Consider the following 21,834-nt stretch of genomic DNA (forward strand, 5'->3'; position numbering starts at 1 on the left):
AGGACTGTCCTCCCCTCTCTACCACAGACAGGGGGCGCAGATATGAAGAGATAACCCAGGCTGCAAGGCCCAAAGGGATCATCTCCAGCACCAAAAGGCCTCAGGCCCCAGCTAAGAACAAACATCTCAGTCTGGAGAGCAGATGTGGGAGGAGATAAAAGAAATATTCCTGACTGGTTTACAACTGTAAGACACACGAGTTACCACAGAGGCAGAAGCCTCCTACACCCTGAAAGTGTTTGAGACTTTTCCCTGGAGTTTGGACACAGATTCCATTCTCTGGGGATTGAGGGAAAGGATCTCCATGTGTGCCCCACCAACAATGGGGTGGTAAGAGCCACTGAATCCTAAGCTGTATTATTTCTTCACAGGCTGTAACATTAATAGGTACTTTTAACCCCATGCTGTATATATCTATTAGTACTTTTCGTCCGTATTCCTGTGTAGTATTAGTTTGTTTTAACTCTTATGTCTATTAATTTTCTGTCTATTAAATAAATAATTCATTCTCTTATAGACCAATCAACCATTATTAAAAACTTGTGAACAAGAGTGGCTTTTGGGGCACTGGCCACCTCCATAAAGCTGCTGCCTGCTGCCAGAGGCCTGGCCAAAGGGCAGGGACTTATCCAAACCCCCACATCCACTAGCACCAAGCAGCCAGCAGCACGCTGGATTCCAGCGGGTATGGAATACCTCTGCGGATGCTCCTCCTCAGCTTGTTGCAGAGGTCCAGGCGCGGGTTCTCCAGGCTGTCCTCGGCCGAGCCCGGGCTCTGCTCGGGGGACGACAGCCCTCGGCTCAGGTCCAGCGGCACCTTGCTGCCCGTGGGCGGCGGGGATGTGGCTGGGCTGTAGTTTGAGGTAGGACTGCTGGCCACAGACGAGGCTGAGAGGTCCAGGGCGCCGATCCTGGAGTTCAGCAGGGACGTCAAGGACAGTTTGCGGGTCCTGGCCGGCGAGGAAGTCCTGGAGAGGGACAGGGGAGGAGGAGAGGAAAACTTGCGGCAGAGGTGTGGCGACTTCCCGTCAGCCAGGTACTCCCCTCTGTTGTTCTGACTGGTGGCAAAGAACAGCTCCAAGGACCTGAGAGGCAGAGACACAAAAAGAGCAACACGGTTATTGTATTTGTGGGGTGCTCCGACGAAGGAAGGAATGATGAATCTGACTCCATGTTCTCAGAAGGCTAATTTATTATTTTAAGATACTATATTATATTAAAGAACACTATACTAACTATAGTAAAGAATACAGAAAGGATACTTACTGAATTCTAAAAAGATAATAATGACAACTTGTGACTCTCTCCAGAGTCCTGACACAGCTTGGCCCTGACTGGCCAAAGAGTGAAAACAACTCACAGCAGAATCCAGTGGAACAATCACCTGTGGGTAAACAATCTCCAAACACATTCCAAAGCAGAGCACACACAGGAGAAGCAAATGAGATAAGAATTGTTTTCCTTTTCTCTGAGGGCTGTCAGCTTCCCAGGAGAAAAATCCTGGGTGAAGGGATTTTTCCAGAGAATGTGAATGTGACACAGGCAGCAAACACTGAACAGAATTAAGTAAAAACACTTCAATTTTAAGCAAATCTGCATGGCACTGCAAAATCTGTGTGAAACTTCGTCCTCAAAGCTTGGGCATATAGCTGAGACAAACCCTTCATAAAACTGGCGTCCTGTTTACACACTAAGAACCTTTCTCTTAGATTATTTACAAGCAGAAAATAATGAGAAAAATGCCCACAAAACAAACAACGACCGAGGCTGTGATATCTCTCCCAGAAATCTGTGACAGAGAGGTCCCAGGAAGGTGCCAACCCCAGGCTCACCTGACAGGAATGGAGGTGAAGGGGCGCCTGTAGATGTCAGAGAGCTTCTCCAGGACCACGGCGGCGGTGGTGAAGATGCGGTAGGTGTGCAGGAAGGTGTTGAGGAAGTCGATGCTCAGGAACCGCAGGTCCGTCAGCCGCTCCAGGAGGCGCTCCACGCTCGCGTAGCGGATCTGGGGCACTTTGCAGGAATTCAGCGTTTTGCTGAAGCAAATATCGATGTCATCTCTGTGAAGACGGGCGTCAGATCTACACAAAAGTCAAATTTAAAATACTTTACCAATGAGTGATCATAGCTAAGGCGATGCCTTAAGTTTTAGCCTTCATGTTTCCCAGACTCTGTACTGCATTGGTAAATATCTCTGAACTCCATATAAATTGTCAGCAGTTCTCCTCACAGCTCAGTCCCACAGAACAATCTTTGTCCAGCCCCAGAACCAAGGGCACCGCTGCAGCTTCAGCCCAAAAACTGCAAACAGCAGGGAATGGAGGAGAGCAACCTGGGAGGGTGGGACTGCAGAACCTGGAGCTGGAAGTGGACACTGAACCCCAGTATGGAAATGGACCAAAACTCATCAAAGTGTGAAAACTCGTGACTCAGGGTCCATCTTGGGTTTGGCCACAGCTAGGCTCTTGTACTACCCAAGGTGTGTCCTTTGAAGGCCTTGTAATAAATCCCTACTTTATTCCTGTAACTCTGTCTAGCCCCTGCTCTAGGCAGCTTCTCAAGGCATCAAAGGAGTGGTACCCCTTTAGCCGTTCCTGTCAACGCAAAAGCAGCAAATATTTATGAACTATTGTGTTTCATCAATGCAGGAAAACTTTGAATTTGTGGTGACAAATGCTTCCATAACTAAGGGAACTTAAATTTTATTTTTGGCAAATGCTTTACACTTCAAAGCCTAAGAAACTGTTAATCATGTTTACATTTCTGAATTGGAACAGGTGGCAGAATTGTCCCCTCTTGTCTCTTTCAGGCTATTGTGGCCCATAGGTCAATATTACTAAAATCTCAGTATGGAACAATTCATTGCGATGTTTTCTGCTGGGATCAAGCTTTATCTAAAATAAAGTAATGGATCCTAAAAATTAATCCCTTAGCTAGGTTTAAGGCTTACCTGCAAATCAACACCTGCCTTCAGCTCCAAGACTTAATTTTGTTTTAAGAGAAGAAAGAGGGAACAGCACAAAACATCTCAAATTTCAAATCAGAAACCAAGAAAAAATTTTATTTTAGTGAAAAAATCAAAAGCAAAAACCAATAAACTTCTGCTTGGAAATTAAAAAAAAAAAAATCATTTACATAACCATACTGATAATGGAGGGGTTTTCCCCTCAAATTCTGTTTTGCTTAGTTTGTAAATAAACAGGATAAATACTAAGTGAAGCATCTTTCAATACATCCCATCTTTTTGTTATAAATTATTGGACTTTCTCAGAAGAAAGATCAGGATATTCCACACAACTCTACACTGCATTACATGAAAGAATCAGCAACAAAAAAATCTTGTTTCTTTAATTAGGCCCTCCAAAAAGTGGCAATTTTTTGTTTATATCATCCAATGACATCTGACTCTGAAAGTCAAACTGTGCTGCAAATCAGGCAAGTCAAATTTAAGAAGGAGAACACCAAATTTGTGTTTGTTGTGAAGGTCCTGTATGTTCTTCAGAATTAATATTCCTTTCTGTTGGCATGGGGACTGAGGTCCTGCTGTACTTTCAAAGGGGACAAATGTACTTTTAAAACTCAGCAGGTGACAGAAGTTTTTACGCACTGGAGAGTTCCTGGAATAAAGCTGAGGACAACAAAATGCCTTATTTCCTGGAATCAAAGGTGTGTGCCCTAACAGTGCATTCCCAGATGATTTCTCTCTCCCATTTCTAAGCACAGAGGAGAGGAAACAACTACAGAAGAGGCATTTGAGAAACCAAGAGATGTAACAGATAATAGTGAAAAAGGAAATAGTTATGTCTATCCCTGTGTTCCATTCACTTATATATTCATTGGATTCTAAAAAGTAAAACTCATGTAAATTGAGGTATGCAGAAGATCCAAGCTGTGTTAAAAATCTGGAATCATGTACTGAAAATATCTCACTAGAAACAAAAAACACTTATTACAATAAATAACTGAGAGAATCCAAAGGTAAAGGAAACAGCCTTATAAACAATGATGCTACTTTGATGTGATCAGTTAAAATCATGAGAGAAAATTTTTTAACTGAAATAACAGAAAAACAGAGAACAAAAACTTTAGCTAGTATAACAAAATACCTTTGAAAATGGTACTTGTCTGCAGTCACATAAATTCTGAAGACATTGTAAAAATATCCAATAAAATTATGAGATGACAAGGAAAAGCTGAGAACAAAATCATTCATCTGAGGCTTAACTGAAGCCAACTACTGAAAACCCAGAAAAACCTGAGTTGTGATCCAACACTGTGAATTGAGAGTTTACCACTCTGAATGATCCCTACAACTACAAGAAAGGGATTTGAAAATACATGTTTTGGAATATAGAATCAGTTCCATTCAACAAAAATGTGAGAAAAAAGAAATTAAAGGTTTGCACTCTCTAAACCCATGCTTTCTCTTGTTAAAATTTTTATGGAAGAAACACAACAATCTATTTTGCTCTCTGTTGCACTTACTTGATCATATGTGGCACTGTGACTTTGGAGTTTTCTTCAAACACTATTGTCATTAATCCATTGCACCTTATATTATCAATGCACTGTGGAAATAAACATTGAAAACTGTTAAAGGCAAAACACTTTTCATATGCCTATAAGCTCAAAGCACAGCTTTTGCAGGGTATGGGCTGGTTAAGACAAGGTATTTTCTCAAATGAAAAGCCATGATGCAAGCATTAGAGTCGACATGCTTCTCTAGCCTTTGCCTCTCAGGGTATTCAGTTCAGAAACCTTTTCCACATGATTAAGTGCTTTGAGTTGGAAGTGATATTTCCTTTGAAGCTCCTTTGAAAGGGAACAAAACTCATTGTTTCTAGTGTTTCCTGAAAGAGTGTAAGCTTGAGAAATCAAGACCACAAGAAAGTCAGAATGCTTTCTACTACAAGGGGTACAGTAATACCTTAACGTCTGCCTCTGTGCAAAAGACTAAAAGAGAATATAAAAGCTTCCATTTGTAAAAACAAATTCAAGTGGTGCTCCTTGTGAAACGCAGCTGTGAGGAAGCTGTCCAAGCTGCTGCCTGCAAACTCTTGTATAAATGTTTGAGGCTGGGAATTAGGAGGGACTTTTAAGTGTACTTTTATGTAGTTCAGATGCGCCCAAAGAAGGGAACAGAGCTGGGGAAGGGGCTGGACCTCCACCAAACCCTACAGGGCTCTTGTCTTCATTATACTTTCTACTTTTACTCATCCATATATGTATATACATATATATGTATACATATAAATTTATGAATATATATATAAAAAAATATATATGGACAATCTCTTTACATCATTAAAAAGGAGTCTCAGAAATTATCAAATACATATATCCTGACTTCAGGAATACATGACTTCAAGAATGAAATGTGGAACATTTCATTTCAAACCAATGACTGATATTGGATTGCTCAAACCTGATAATCACAGGCCTCTTCAGGTTTAGATTATATCTACAGTTTTAAATTTAAAATATCATCTATGCAGTTTTATGTGGGTTTCAATTCAGGATTTTAAGATTATTTGGAAAGTGCAGCTGCAGTAATTCACCATATGATTTTCTCAAATCATTATCTAAAAGCAGTGACAAACACATTTAATAGAAGTACTTATATTTCCCCTATTTGATCTTGAAATATTTCAAAGAAGACCTTAGCACCAATCACTGTATCAGATGATTTTTTAAATTATTATAATTTAGGCTAAGAATGGACTTAGTAGCATTCTTAAATGGTCTATCTGTGCCAGGAAATTACTCCAGTAATTTTACATATCAATGGAACAACAATAATTCCCTGAAAATCTGTTTTGTAAAAAATTCTCCAACCAGGTCTGTCTGTAAGACAGCAAGTTGTAGCTCATACTGTATTTTGAGATTTCCATTTGCCTATTTTTGTTCTTTCAAAAATGTTAATCTCGCACAAAATAAGTCAGAATTCTTATTTTTTAAGCAATTTCTCCTCATTATGATGATGATTCATCTGGAGATGTTGCCAGCAATGATAGCAACTTTGGAAATGCATAACATTCCATGCTGATATTCCTTTAATCAGCTATTTCTCTCTAAATTAATAGAGGATAGGACCTGAATTCAGAACTATGAGAGATGTATGTTCTTGTTTTTGTGCATAAACAAAACACAAATAGCCTTGATTTAGCTCTGGTTAGCTGGAAGTTCAGGGTTTTTGTTTTTGCCTTTTTTTTTTTGCATTCAACTTCTTTCCACAAATAGATTATGACAAAGTTTGTCTATTATGTTTTAAGTAAAAAGCAATTTAAAAAAACCCCAACAACTTATCCCTGACATTTAAAAAAATTTAAATACCCTTTTTGTTCATTCACAACATTGACAGTTCCTGCACACTGTCAGAATGCTCAGCAATTATTTATAATGGTTTGTTAGCATTCATTTTTGGTGGAAAAAAGAATTTATCCCATTTTCTTACTTCATTAGTGATGTGGTATGGTACCACTTTCACGCTAGGACTCAGGTGGTTTTGATCTGTATGAAAATCATGAATAAACCAGCACATGAATAAACCATCTTCTTAAATCAAAATATGTGTCTAGATGGGCTCTCTTTGGACAATTTCTCTCTCTTTCCACTATGTTTGTTAATGGACAATTTTGAAATTTATACCCCATCTCTGTTTTTGAGAAACACACTTCCCTGGTGACTCAAATGCAACGACAGAATTTTGAGGAGAACAGGCAGCATTAATGGTTTTTCATAGCAAATCAAAGGTGTTCATCACCCCTCTGTTAGGCTGGTTTTCAGCTCAGAGTGAAGGAAGACCTCACCAAAACCAGATGAGAAAAGGTCTTCAGTTGGAAATGGGGGTGTGGATTCTATTCTCATGTGTTAGAGGTGGGCAGTTCTCTTCTGCTCATTGGGCAGTGTTCTTTATCTCTGCCACAGCCAATCCTCCCTCCAGGAGATCTCTGCTGTCCATGGCCCATTAATTATTAATTACCTTCTGTCCATGGCCACTGAGTGTCCCTGCAGGGCTGATCCAATTCCAGCATCCCATGGGGAGATGCTGCGCCCAGGGGAGGAGCCAAGCATTCCTACCTGGATCCAATCTGAGCTTTGGGACACCCCAGCAGCCTTTGCCCCCTGCATTGCCAGAGGAGCAGCTTTCTGCTGCCCTGCATTGCCAGAGGGAGCCCAGGCCCATCTGCAGCAGCCCTGGAGCTGCAGAGGAAAACTCCCCCCTTGTGCAGGATCCCTGCTCCAGCAGCAGCACAGCTGGCACTGCAGGAGGGCTGAGCCCCCATGGGATGGGGCTGTGACACCCCTGACACACAGGGGGCAGGGCATGGTCTGACCCTGGCTGTGCTGGTTTTGTGTATTTTTAATTTTTCCTAGTACAGAACTGTTATCTCCATTCCCAAATCTTTGCCTGAGAGCCCCTTAATTTCAAAATTACAGTAATTCAGAGGGAGGGGGTTTGCATTTTCCATTCCAAGGGAGGCTCCTGCCTTCCTTAGCAGACACCTGGCTTTTCAAACCAAGAGGTACCTGGCTGATGTCACTTGTCCACGCAGCCTTCTCCTGCCGTGACGGGGCCAAAAGGACAACAGTGAAAGGAGGAGCATCCGTGGGCTCCACTATCAGCTTGAAATCCAGGTGCCCAAACACTTGCCCAGAACCTTTTGCTTTACAGCCAGAGGGGAAGAAAAAAGTCACACCATGAAATGTCACAGTGTAAGGCAAAGAAAACAGTGATATCATTTACAATGGAAAAGCTATAAAACATCTTGCTGACAAAGAGCAAACCCAATTAGGTATTCAGCAACTCATTTTGTTGTTCACATATTGGGATTTGCTCTTCAAGATAAAGTTTCTTATAACACTTGTATGCTAATACATCCTCACCATACTACAAGTATCACTCAAATTAATAAAACTACTTTCACAATTCAAGTGCAAAACTTGACAAACTGCAGGATGGAAGACAAAAGGAGTAACAGTAAAATCAGCCTGAGACTGTATTTTGTAATGCCATTTGAATAAACTTGTACTCCAGATTTGTGGGGATCCCAAGGCAAAAAAGTTCCCATTAATTCTTCCAAATCAGTCAACTCCCATGTATTCCAGAAAGCAAATTATTATGCAGCTTATTTAAGGCTTTTTTCAATTTTTTTTAATTTTCAAAAATATTAATTTTTTTTTTTTTTCCGAGATGCTCTGGGTGAACTTGAATACAAAAGCCACATTTCTCCAGCCAACCCTCTTGAAAATCCAGTAAGGGGTGTTAACAGCAGGTGCAAATACAACAAAACAATGCCCCATCCAAGCCAGCATGTCCATTATTAGAACAGCAATTTTAATGGATCAGTTTTACACTGTATTCTACTGGTTTCACAACAACATATCTATTTGCTCTTATGAAAGAAATAAAAAAGTGTACTAATTTTAAGAAACTAGAAACTGTACTTACTACTGACAGCTGAATTTAACTTACAATCATCATCACTCGCTTCTGTCTCCTCGACCAGAGTGCATTCTATCAGAGACAGAACACCTCCTGTCTGTGGAAACAGAGCACATTTCACACAAATGTTATTTATTCCCATTTGTTACAGGTGTTTTAAATGTTGACAGGCCTGACTCTAACATTTTACATTACTCAGAGCTCTGAGGAAGATACATCAATTTCATGATGCACATTTTTTCCTTAAAGAACTAAACTCAAACTGATTAAATATAATGTTTTTCCAAATCCAGAAGATTAACAGTACAATGCACAAAACTTCTTTGACTTTTACCATGTTTTAATTTATGGCACACACAGACTTGCTCACGAGTTCCAAAAAAGTTAACTAGAATTTCATCTTCTGAATTTAAGTGAAATGTATACAAGTTTTCTTAAAGGTTCTGTTAGATACTATTTATTTTGTGTGAGTACTTGAACTATGTAAGAGGTGCAAAGTGGGAAAGCACATGACCCTTAATAACCTCTTGGTATGCCAAATTAAAATTCCATTCAAACATAACCCACCCCATGAACTACCAACATCTCTTTACCCACAAGCCAGCACTATGAAAGACAGATTCTCAACAAACATAACTAGATTGTTCTTAGATGACATTTTATTTTAAGAGAACATGCTGTTCAGGAAAACTGAATTGACTTTGAAAATTAATTTTATTAGAGCTCTGGAAAATGTTCTTTGGCAATTCTGCAGGGTTGTACTGACTGATTTATGCACTGAAAACTGACTTAAATTCAGTGCTACATACACTGAATTTATTCACCACTTCAAACAAATAGATACATCAATGCATTGTTTCTAATCCCCAGTTTACTAGAATTAACTGAGTCTAATAAAAGAAAATTGGCTGAATTCTATAATTTGCAATGAAAAGACAAAACAGGTAAACATTGTGCACCACCCCACTTTTGTTTATAACCACTAATGCAAAGCTCACATGAAACCCATAAAACAGCAAAATGTTGGCAGTTCACCAAAGATGCGTTTTCATTTTGAAAATTGAATCATAATATGAAGTCCATACCTTAAGAAGATGCAGTTTTCCTCCTGAACTTCTTGTACAAATTAAGAAGTGTTTTGTAAACAAGAAGCATTGTCTTTCTCCTTCTTTCTTCAAAGATAATGAGCCCAGGCGAACTTTACTGAGCTTTCCCCTCTCAACTGAGGGGACCTGGATAAGGGAACCTGGTAATGAAGGTGCAAAATCCACTGTATTACAGTAATATTTAGTAGATAATGCTCAAACTGTTAATTCATCGAACACTCTTACATTAATTAACACAACCCTTCATTCCAGTATCAATGTGTATCAGCGTCTCTTTCAAGAACAAGTCAATCTCTTTTTTACTGCACAGATTCCCTTTTTTGTACAGTGTAGACTAACACTTGTGTACATGGCAAGATTAGATCCAGGGCTGATTAGGCAATTAAACACACTAAGAGGCCATTGATCAGAAAATGAACAGCAAACACCACTCTGACAGCCACTACACTTGCAAAAGACACTTCCAAACCAAAGAGATAGAGAATGGAAAGAACATGGAAAAGTTCTTTTTGATGGAAAAGAGTTTGTGTGTGTGCCCATGTGCAAGAGAGATGGAAATGAAGCACATTTCTTCTTCTTATCTTGTACTGCATAATTGTCAGTGCTCCACAGCTCATCTAAAATGTGTTGCCAGTAAAACACTCCCGAACTAAATTGAACCTGCTTACATAAGCCTGAATTTTGCTTTGCAGAGCTCCAGGCTGGGGACAGCTCTGCTTCTCTTGCTGTTCCACATCTCAGTCTGTGACCAGCTTTTCCAGATTGATCCCACCATGTGTATCACCTCCAAATTTGGAGCAGGAGTTAAATTTGGTGGTGAAGTGCAACTCCTCTGTAGATTAAACAGAAATATTTCTACCATACAACTTGCTGTTAGCAGACAGGGCAGCCAAGAGACCTCCTAGTCTCCTTCTCACACATCTCTCCTCACTATTACCTTTACACTGGCTCGTGCCTTGTTCCAGCATCAGGTACTCACACAGCTAAACCAGCATGAAAGTAATGCTGGGAAGAGGCTGACTTAGCTCCCTGACAGGAGCAAGGTCACAAAAGCACCAAGAAACTGATGATGCAAAGGGAACTGCACAGCAGAACAAGCAGGAGGAGAAGGTTTTGACCTGCCCCTTCCAGATACGAAGTGGCACAGCTGCATCAAAGCTCAAAGTAGTGGCGGCACCCTGACACAATGCCAGCCTGGCAGAATAATCCATGAAATATTAGATTAGCAATTCTTACTCTGTGTTGTCAAAAGGATTATCTTTCTCAAAGTTCACATAAGCAATCTTAAATTAACAAACAGAGAAATTGCAGTAACTGAGAAAGGTGCTATTTATCTACATTTTTTCCTACATTTAGCTCTCTATATATTTAAGTAGCTTCAAATTATTAATATATAAACTTCTACTGACATGGGAAATTACACAGTGTTCTCTGACAGACATTTCACATTTAGACTAAATGTATAACACAACTTGTGTCACCAAAACACAACAGTGAAGTTATGCTCTAGAATTTTGCAGAGGAGTTTGGAATATTTCAGATTCACTTACATGCTGACCCAAACCCATAAATATTTACTGGGTGTTGTGCATTTCCCCTGGACAAGCAGCCAACCTGCCTCAACTGTAGGAGAGAGGGAGGAGATCATTTCCATATGTTGGAACCGTGACTTTTCCATGTTACACTGACTGTCCCTCAAGCCACGCTGCAAGGCCAGCATGTTCAAAACAACTCCCAGACAAAATTCCCAGGGTACTTTTAGTCCTAAAATTCCATCTACACCTTTAGGGAAGCAACATTCAATCTGTACATTTTGTTTCTGCTTTGCTTAGTATAGTAATAGTACCTATAAATAAGATATGCTTACAGAAGTAAGGTCACTGGTAATTTTTGTTTATTTCTTTATTTTTATTTTCATTGGAATGCTTTCAGGACTAACATGCTCTGTTCTGCCATAATGGGCTGAGGTTAAACAATATTCTTGCACGGAGCTGAAATACTGTTTAATAAGGTAAAACAGAGCAAACCTCTCTCTAAAAGCAGAAAACAGAGAGTGCATTTTCTCTCTTTCAAACGTGCAGAGAGGAACACATCTCCTACACATACTGCATGGCTGACATCAAGTAAGGATCTTGGGCATTCTCATCAGGCTTTAGTGGTTAACAAAACTGGGCATTGGCTCTACCACAGATTTCCTCTTAAGGAAAAAAAAATGGTCACAATTGGCCAATGCACAGATGCAATGAGCAAGTGAAGCTAATTTTAAAACATTCATTAACAGTATAGTTTGGACAATAGTGTAATCCCATGAATTTTTATCCAGTCTCAGGCCTTAAGCACTTTCAGCACTTCAATGCTTCAACAGTCACCCTCTCAGCCTTTGCTCAATCCAAGGAATAAAAAAGGTTGGATTTATAAACAAACCCAGGCACTCAGAAGTCTACATTGAACTGTCTTGATTTGCCAGCTCAGTCTGGCTTTCCCCATGCTGGAGGTTTTGGGGCTTTTTTACTCTTTTTTGTTTGTTTTTACTGCTCAGAGGGTTAAACACTGGAAGAGCTTGCTCATTCAGGGAGGCTGTGGAGTCTCTGTCCTTGGAAAGAACAAAATACTGACTGGGCATGGCAGAAACCAACCTCCTCTAGCTGATGCTGCTTTGAGACTGGAATGGGTAATTTCCAAAGTCCCTTCCAGCTTCAGCTACTGCATGATTTTATGGTTACGATATCTTTATCAGCAGAGGTAAATTCACAGCAGCCTGTGGCAGAAGCATCAGAGTGTTTAAAGGCAACAGAGAGGTTGGGGTGCTCAGTCGTTTGGATGTCAACAGATTTGAGACTCCCTGAGTGTCCTGCAGCCTCACAAAGAAATCGTTCCTCACTTGTTTGTGTGCCTGACTATAAAATCTGTACCTAAGTAAGAGGCAGGGAAAATCAGACCCCAAGAAACTCGAATGAGAATTCACAATCTGCATTGCACAACACTGCCAGGGACAGTTCCTCTGGTCTCAACATGCACAACTCAACAGAATCAATCTCTTAAAAAGAAAAAGTCTGTAACACATTAAAAAGTTGTCATTAACATCCACAAAAAAAGGCTGAACAAAGGTAGTGGCTCCTCTCTCCTGTTTTAAGCTGGAAAAGAGGTTCCCGTGGCCATCTACATTAATCAACACAACAAATGGAAGCCTAACTGAAACGAGAGGAGATGGACACCACTGCCAAAGTGACCCCACTGTCAGATGTAAAAGGAAAATGGGCTCCATTACTTCAGTTGCTTTATTCAGATTTCTGCCCTTGCACAGAATCACAGGCAGTGGATGTTCCACCAGATAAGCTGATATAACCTTCTGTAACACAGACTCCTGTCCACTGCCCTCTGACTGTGTGCCTAGAAATAAATCTGAATTTAATTTACTTACAGGGTTTGGCCTGGGACTAACAAGACAACAGTAATTTGTGCAGATTGATTCCCACAGAAAAAATTCTGAAGTTTTACTGATGAAGCAGTGGGTACACAGACAAAACACTGACAGTCAGTTTTAATGGGAAAACCCCAATAAACAAAAATACATATTTGTATTACATATTGTAGTAATCTTTAAAAAAATTCTAAACTTTAATTAGATTTCATAGTACAAATCAACCTAGGATAATCACAGCATTATAATTTTTTGGCTGTGGGTGCCAAACAACTTGGTTTTTTTCTGAAAGCCATATTCATAACTCTAAAAACACCTCAGAGTTAAAAATGTATACATGTAATGAAGAATCAAGTAATTTAATAGGGTTTGTAAAAACAATATTGTTAGAGTATTGTAAAAATAATATTGGAAGTTATTACAGAAAATTCATAGTTTGGCCACATAACTACAGAAAGAGCATAAAATGTATTACAAAATGTACAGAAAGCCTATTAATTACCAGGTGCAATATGGCCCCATCAAATACCAGATGTTCTGCTGAGGTTATCTGGAAAAGGTTTCAGGAAGGAATGCACCTAAATTATATTCCTAACCTTTCCTGAGTATTTTTAATGCCTTTCAGCACAAAGGAGAAAAACCTGTCATAATCCTGCACTACAGATCTGTAGTTATTTTGTACAAACCCAGTAACTGGCTTCAAGAGATCCAAAAGTAAAATATTATATAAATGGGAGAAAAATAAGCAGCTGAAGTAAACACCACCAAGTAAGAATGGTAACCAATTTGCAGTTCCTGGCAAAAAAACCCTGTCCCTTATTTAAAATGGAAATGTTATTCTAGTAGAGTTTTTGGGAACTTAACAACACATTCCACCTCTGCTGTAACTGATTTTCAACAGAAAGAGTTTCCAAAGCTGCCATCAATAGGCAGAGAGGAGAAGAGTGCTGCTCTTCCCCTGCTCCATCCCCTTGGGACCACAGTCCAGGCAGAATGTGAATCACAGTCCCATGGGGGCTTTGCCACTCACGTGCTGCTGATTTTCCTGCAGAAACCAGCACAGAACTGAGGTCCAACCACAGCCCAAAATCACCTGTTTTCAGGGCACTTTGTGACTCACCCTGCAGGGACAGGGGGCAGGCTCAGGATGCTCACAAGTGCCCAGTGCAGTGCCCAGCCTGATGGTGGCAGTGTGAGCCCTGCTGCCTTCAGTGCAGTATTTTTCATGATCTTTGGGCAGCTTTGCAGAGTAATGTCTTACCTTGGCGTATAAAGGTTTGGCTGGTATCTAGCAATATGTCACAGCCCTCCACTATGGTCCTTTCTATGGCCAGGTTCTTCCGGATGTTCTCTGTGTCACTCACCTCGTCATGCATCACTCTGTTGGGGACAAAAATGCACTTTATCTCCCCAAAACGTGCCTCACACCTGCTGTGTCTCTGAAGATACAGTGCATGCCCTTCACCACCTGCTACAGATCTACCCGCCTCATCACTCCAGAGCAGGTCTCCTGCCTTCTTCCTTCTCCTTTTGAAACCATTCTTGTGATCATTTTGATTTTTCAGCAGTGGAGCCAATTTGGCAGATTAGTGACTGTTCCTGAGCACATATGACAGACGCCACCAAGCTACAAACACTTCACAGCTGATAGAAGAGAACCTGATCCTTAGTGCACAAAGTGTTGCCTAGAATTGTGTAGGGCACATTTAAGATTTCCTTTCCATGGCTTTAGGGTCCTCCTCTGTCCCTGTTTCATCTTTATAATTCAGTGTATCCTTTCCGGTTTCTCCTTTCTATTCCTTTCTTCTTTCCTTTCCCCTTTCCATTCCTTTCCCCTTTCCTTTCCCTTCCCCTTTCCTTTCCCCTTTCCTTTCCCTTCCCCTTTTCTTTCCCCTTTCCTTTCCCCTTTCTATTCCTTTCTCCTTTCCTTTCCCCTTTCTATTCCTTTCCCCTTTCCTTTCCCCTTTCTATTCCTTTCTCCTTTCCTTTCCCCTTTCTATTCCTTTCTCCTTTCCTTTCCCCTTTCTATTCCTTTCTCCTTTCCTTTCTCCTTTCCTTTCCTTTCCCCTTTCCTTTCCCCTTTCCTTTCCTTTCCTTTCCTTTCCCCTTTCCTTTCCTTTCCTCTTTCCTTTCCCCTTTCCTTTCCTTTCCTCTTTCCTTTCCTTTCCTTTCCTTTCCTCTTTCCTTTCCTTTCCTTTCCTTTCCTTTCCTTTCCTTTCCTTTCCTTTTCCTTTCCTTTCCTTTCCTTTCCTTTCCTTTCCTTTCCTTTCCTTTCCTCTTTCCTTTCCTTTCCTCTTTCCTTTCCTTTCCTTTCCTTTCCTTTCCTTTCCTTTCCTTTCCTTTCCTCTTTCCTTTCCTTTCCTCTTTCCTTTCCTTTCCTTTCCTTTCCTTTCCTTTCCTTTCCTTTCCTTTCCTTTCCTTTCCTTTCCTTTCCTTTCCTTTCCTTTCCTTTCCTTTCCTTTCCTTTCCTTTCCTTTCCTTTCCTCTTTCCTTTCCTTTCCTCTTTCCTTTCCTTTCCTTTCCTTTCCTTTCCTTTCCTTTCCTTTCCTTTCCTTTCCTTTCCTTTCCTTTCCTTTCCTTTCCTTTCCTTTCCTTTCCTTTCCTTTCCTTTCCTTTCCTTTTCCTTTCCTTTCCTTTCCTTTCCTTTTCCTTTCCTTTCCTTTCCTTTCCTTTCCTTTCCTTTCCTTTCCTTTCCTTTCCTTTCCTTTCCTTTTCCTTTCCTTTCCTTTCCTTTCCTTTCCTTTCCTTTCCTTTCCTTTCCTTTCCTTTCCCTTTCCTTTCCTTTCCTTTTTCCTTTCCTTTCCTCCCCTTTCCTTTCCTTTCCTTTCCTTTCCTTTCCTTTCCTTTCCTTTCCTTTCCTTTCCTTTCCTTTCCTTTCCTTTCCTTTCCTTTCCTTTCCTTTCCTTTCCTTTCCTTTCCTTTCCTTTCCTTTCCTTTCCTTTCCTTTCCTTTCCTTTCCTCTTTCCTTTCCTTTCCTTTCCTTTCCTTTCCTTTCCTTTCCTTTCCTTTCCTTTCCTTTCCTTTCCTTTCCTTTCCTTTCCTTTCCTTTCCTTTCCTTTCCTTTTCCCTTTCCTTTCCTTTCCCCTTTCCTTTCCTTTTCCTTTCCTTTCCTTTCCTTTCCTTTCCTTTCCTTTCCTTTCCTTTCCTTTTCCTTTCCTTTCCTTTCCTTTTCCTTTCCTTTCCTTTCCTTTCCTTTCCTTTCCTTTCCTTTCTTTCCTTTCCTTTCCTTGATTTCCTTTCCTTTCCTTTCCTCTTTCCTTTCCTTTTCCTCTTTCCTTTCCCCTTTCCTTTCCTTTCCTTTCCTTTCCTTTCCTTTCCTTTCCTTTCCTTTCCTTTCCTTTCCTTTCCTTTCCTTTCCTTTCCTTTCCTTTCCTTTCCTTTCCTTTCCTTTCCTTTCCTTTCCTTTCCTTTCCTTTCCTTTCCTTTCCTTTCCTTTCCTTTCCTTTCCTTTCCTTTCCTTTCCTTTCCCTCAACAACCACAGCTTTGATATTTCATCATTTCGTTTCCCTTATTGTTCTTTCTATAGCCATTCTCCCCTTACAGAGAAAAATACAGATGTTAAATTTTTTTTGGTGCTAAAACCAACCCAGGAGCTTATATGCTCTTGCAATTATATTTTCCTAAAGTGAGACTGGACTGCACTTTCTGGAATCTCCTCCTCCCTCAGAACTACCTTAAAGGGATGGAAATGAGTCAGTTTATTTTACATTTATGGTCTCTACTGACTTTATGAGCAGAGAGGATCAGTCAGTCTCAGACTTCAGTTCTGAGTGTTCAGCAGTGAATCAGTTGGATCAGCAGTGAACTCTGACTTATGTGATGAAGCCAGTCCAAAGCTGATTTATCTGCTCATGCAGATCTTTTACAACTAAATATTCTCCAAGCACATCTTTAGTGAATACTCCAGACACTGAATATTTATATCCTGGAGTTCACTCATGGTCTTTTGCTCACAGCAGAAAACTGCATTTCCCAGAGAGGAGAAATACATTTCTCACTGGGCTGATGAGAGGAACATCTGAGAAAGGTCTGGGGGTTCAGGGAAGAGCTTCATTGTGCAGGTTTCCACAGGGAGCAAAAGTTCCCAGAATATATCTTGAGTTCCTGCTTATCTGGCATTATTTGAAGCAAATATGAAATTCACTTTGCACACTAGCACAGTAAAATTATAACACAGATAGAGAACTAGGTACTTCCCAAGACCATAATTATTTAAAATGTCCTTCTGCCTTTAAATTAATAAAAATAAAATTTCTTTATGTAAAGAGAACTGCTCTGTTCATAACCCAGGAGTAGGTGGTTTCTATAGTGATTTCGATTCTCCCTAACCAAAATACAAGGAGACACTTGGAGATTTAAATTTGCCAAAAGGAAAAAAAATAGAACAGACAAAATATTACACTGAGATATTTTTGTTATTTTTCATTATCTTCTGTTTTGGGTTTGATCTTTTTCTTTAAAATGCATATCTTTTTAAAAGAGCAAAAACAAATAAAAATAAAGAAAAGCTGGTTTTTCTTTTCAAAACCTTTAATTCAAAATTATCAGATATAAGGTAGAAAAATCTTACCTTGAAAGTTCCTCTAGTTTAGATTTAGCAAATTCAAGGCTTTTTCTCTCAACGTGTTCATGTGGTGTGTGAGCCAAAAGTTCATGAAGTGTTATAATATATCTGGGAATCTTGAAACCAATAAGATATAATATCAGTAAATCCATATATACCTTCCCTCAATTTTAATAGATTATGAGCATGTAAATTTCTTTTGACATTGAAAATACCGGGTGACCTGTCTGCATTCAGATAACATTCACATTGCACAAAAGGAGATGGAAGAATGTCCAGTATTTGACTATTAAAGGCTACAGGGTAACAAGGACCCTTCAGAGCTTTTAGGCACAGAAAGAAGGACCCTTCAGAGCTTTTAACCAAGTGATGGTGCAGCATAACTGGTCTGACACAACAAGATTTATGTAGGAGGAGAGGCAAAACTATGCTCATGTGGAAAGTCACCAGCAATAACATAATAACATTCCTCATCACACAGGAACAGGACCATCTCCTTCCCTCCCTTGATCTGGCTTCAACTCAACCCAAAGAAACCCCATACCCACAAAACTTTAAAATATACCAATTCAAAAGTTAAAAAAGCATTGTTGCAGGTGCTAATGGCTCCTTAGGCGAATATTAATAACTACCCCTAACCTAAGTGTCACTGATGCCCCTTTTTAATTTTTTTTCCTCTATCTGGCTTTCCAATAACTGCACAAACTGAGAGGGTTCACTATTCCTCTGATAAGCAAAATGTCAGGTTAAATGAAAAAGACATAAAATTCTCAGGCCAGTGCTTCACAGACATCTTAAAACAGCAGAAAATGTCTACTCCAGGCAGATCACAGTAAAAATCAGGAGGGTAAGCACAGTTTTCAAAACTTCTGCAGTTTATTTTTCATTTTCTAAAGACCAAGTCACTCGAGAGCAAAACAGGGAGAAAGATACCAAATGAATTCCCAGTAAGGTGCTTATGGCTGTTCTAAGTTCCTGAAGATTGTCTCTCTCTGGGCTTTATAACCAAGGGTCACAAGTCAAGGACCTGCTCCTTGCCAATTTTCTTTGGTGCCATCCTCATCCCACACTCCCCCTCAACATTCCTGATACTGAACAAAGATGAGCCAGCATAGCTGGGGAGATCTCCACAGGCAGAGTCTTGGTGTAGCAAAAAAATAAATTACACCAAACTAATTTTCAGGAAAGTATTTCTACTTAAGCAAGATGAGCCCTCAGTCGATTGCAATGTCAGTAACATAAAATGAATCTACCAAACAGGAAAACCAATTATACACAAAAAATACACAGGGTGTACCTGAAACATGGGGTAGGTAAGGAAAGTTTCCAGCATTCTGCCCTCACATGCTGGGTTGGCTTCATATTGCTTCAAGAGTTTGTCAAAATCTCTGTTTTGCTTACAGTTTGCCAGCACTTGTAGGCTATATTGATGATTCCGAACAAATTCTTGATATATGTTCAGCATTGGCAGCAGAATGTCAAATAAGTCAGCTTAAAAAAAGCAGAAAAATGCCTTTTTTTCCCCCAGCTACTCGTGTATTGAAATACATTTTTAAAGAAAATGTGTTTTCCAGTGTTTTCTCTGGAAGTGAATTATTATAATCAGTTCTGTTTCCAATACACTGACAACTTAGAAATATTAAACATATCTCTTTCACCTGCCCAGTGATGGTTGTTCTGATTACCTAATGGGCAGATAGCATTACCAAAAGTACAAGTCTAATCAATGCTTAGGGCAGAGGAATTCTCATATACAGACCATTTCTGCCCACATGGGATTGCCACTACACCTGATCTTGTGGTTTTAACCCTGCATATGCATATTGCCTTCAAAATGGACTTTTAAGAAGTCATGTCTTAAGGAAAAAAAGAAATCCCTACTGATTATTCAAAAATAAATATGAAAGTTATACCCCTACAGAAAATAAAGTAACTTACCTAGTATTAAGGTAGGCCAGTTAGCTATTCTTGCTTTTAAGCCCTGGTGAAATATCTCATGAAGAAACATGATTGTTTCACTGAAAAACAAGCATTTAAACAAACAAAAAGACAATTCTGGTTTTATTTTCTGATTAATAATTCACAGAGAAACATCTCTTCCTCTTTTGCTCTTTGCTAGAAAAAAAACAGAAGACAGTTATTGTTATGGAAATAAGTGCTTCCTTTTATTGCATTGTTTAAATATACTAGTTCAGTGCTTCTAAAAAACTCATAGTATTCAATATAAATATTCTAACATCATATTCATATTCTAGCAAGGGAAAGGAAACCTGCCTCATGACTAAAGGAACATATTCTATTTCTCAGAAGTTTGGGGCAGGCTTGGATGCAATCCCAGTACTGTATCTAATGTTAGATGCCTCCTGGGCTTCTTGAACATGCTCATTACAGCAGTGCTTGGATGCCTAATGAAAGAACAACTGCTTTTTTGCAGGATATGAAAAGACAAGTGAGAGGGAAGGAGATTCCTTAGGCAGGACAACAGAAAATAGAAGCTTTGACATTCTCATCCTCAGGGTCTTATCAGGATCATATGAGGCCACTAAGTCCAGTTTTGCTCTCTTAAGAGAAAAAAAGAAACAGGAAAGGTGACAGAAAATTATGGGAACTGCCCTAAGAGGCACCATCTGTCTTTTTTTGCCTTTAGCAGAAGAAGATACAGAATGCAGGGAGGTAAAGAGGTCATGCTGGTTTCCAGCAGCATCACCTGCAGCACCTTTGCCTTTCAGCCCTGGAAAAGTGTCTGGCTTAGTGACACCACCTGCACCAGAGCCAAAACAGGAGCCAGGACTTTGCCTTCAGCTGAACCAGAATGGGAACAAGCAGTCAGGGACACCCACCAAAAAAAAAAAAAAACAAAAAGCCACAGAAATCTCCAAAACCAACAAAAAAGTTCCCAAAAAGGTCCCCTATACCTGTTGAGGAAAATGCTGCTGACATCGTCGTGGCTGATGGGCGGCTTCTTGGAGCTCGCTGCCATCCTCAGGGGCCGCAGGAAGCAGTTCACCAGGACATAAAGCTGGTGCACGTACTCAGACTCAGCCTCCACCATGTTGAAAACTATCTGGTTCCTCTTCCTCATGCTCTCTGCATGAGGAGAACAAATATAGTCTTGGACAATGGTTTTCCATTTTCTTCTGCACAGCCAGCCCCGCATAAAGCTCTGAACCTAAAAAGGGATCATGCAGGAAAAGAAAGTTAAAAAAAACATATTATGTGACTTATCATAAGCTCTTCACTGTAGAAATAACCCTCAAAATTAAAAGTCTTTGCTCAAAAATAAAAATGTTCCCTTATCAATATATAATTGTTTTGTAATTGAATATATTCTACATTTCTGTTTGTTAAGGGTCATAATTGTTGCCAGGAAACAGACTGTAAAACATGGCATACACAAAAGGGAATCTTTCACTGCCAGCTGGAGTGTTGTCCCCTTCCCATCAGCACGAGTGCAGTTCCTTCTTCCTCCCCCTAGAACATTTCTCTTGTACCCCAAAGGTATCCTGCAATACCTCCAGGTAACACAGTCCAGCACAGACTCAATATCATTATTGGCAGAATTCTTAAATTATTTTTTAAGCTCACTTTGCTTTCCATTTTGAACACATAACATTTGGCATGGGTATTTAAAGTTAGGTATCAATACATTGCTTGGTATCAGACACCAAGGTAACAAATATGGTATTCAAAAAGACAGATGTTTGGCATTCTTAAAAAGCACTTCTATGTCACGGAAAAATCTAACTAAGCGCAATATTTATTGAAGGTGCAAGTGGATTAAAGATTACAGAAGAGGTCTACATCTGGTCACAGGAAATTTCATTATGTCTGTGCCCTGATCTTGATGTGGAGATCATTTATCTTGAATGAGAAGTGCAAAATTTCACTGGTATCAGTTTACTCTGAAAAAATAACTTAGAATAAAAGGGGCCCAGCTTTCAAAATGACCAAGACACAGAATACAGTGAATTACATACAGATTCAAAGCTCTCTTGCTATTAAAAGGGGCATTCCCAGCTTCTGCAACAATGGCTAATCTACACGAAAAGGAAAACTCACACCAAGTTACCAGCTCAGGGCTGACCCTGGCTCAAACTGCACACCCCAGAAAATGACAGAAACCCGACACGTTCCATAAAGGATTTCATGCAAATACATCACAAGATTAAGTGTGACACAAAAATACATGTAATTGAAGAGATTTAAGTAGGGGCAGGGCAAAGAAAAACTTGCTATTCTACTGTACTTAAAAAAATAAAAAAAACTACAAAAAACTAGACCAAAAAACGGAAGCAC

General features: G+C 39.8%; 1 protein-coding gene across 1 annotated transcript in view; it reads right to left on the bottom strand.

The window, feature by feature from the left end:
• RASGRF2 (Ras protein specific guanine nucleotide releasing factor 2) overlaps positions 1-21,834 on the bottom strand; it is a 123,316-nt gene that overhangs the window by 51,601 nt on the left and 49,881 nt on the right. Inside the window, exons 5-15 of the mRNA XM_030968655.1 lie at positions 20,454-20,707; positions 19,477-19,556; positions 18,836-19,029; positions 17,545-17,654; positions 14,235-14,353; positions 9,532-9,692; positions 8,453-8,543; positions 7,531-7,667; positions 4,486-4,568; positions 1,833-2,081; positions 697-1,085 (exon numbers count right to left, since the gene is read on the bottom strand). Of these exons, the coding sequence (XP_030824515.1) occupies positions 697-1,085; positions 1,833-2,081; positions 4,486-4,568; positions 7,531-7,667; positions 8,453-8,543; positions 9,532-9,692; positions 14,235-14,353; positions 17,545-17,654; positions 18,836-19,029; positions 19,477-19,556; positions 20,454-20,707 (1,867 nt within the window). The remainder of the gene's footprint in view (positions 1-696; positions 1,086-1,832; positions 2,082-4,485; positions 4,569-7,530; positions 7,668-8,452; positions 8,544-9,531; positions 9,693-14,234; positions 14,354-17,544; positions 17,655-18,835; positions 19,030-19,476; positions 19,557-20,453; positions 20,708-21,834) is intronic.

Source organism: Camarhynchus parvulus, chromosome Z (genome assembly GCF_901933205.1).
Source record: "Camarhynchus parvulus chromosome Z, STF_HiC, whole genome shotgun sequence".
Lineage (NCBI taxonomy): Eukaryota > Metazoa > Chordata > Aves > Passeriformes > Thraupidae > Camarhynchus > Camarhynchus parvulus.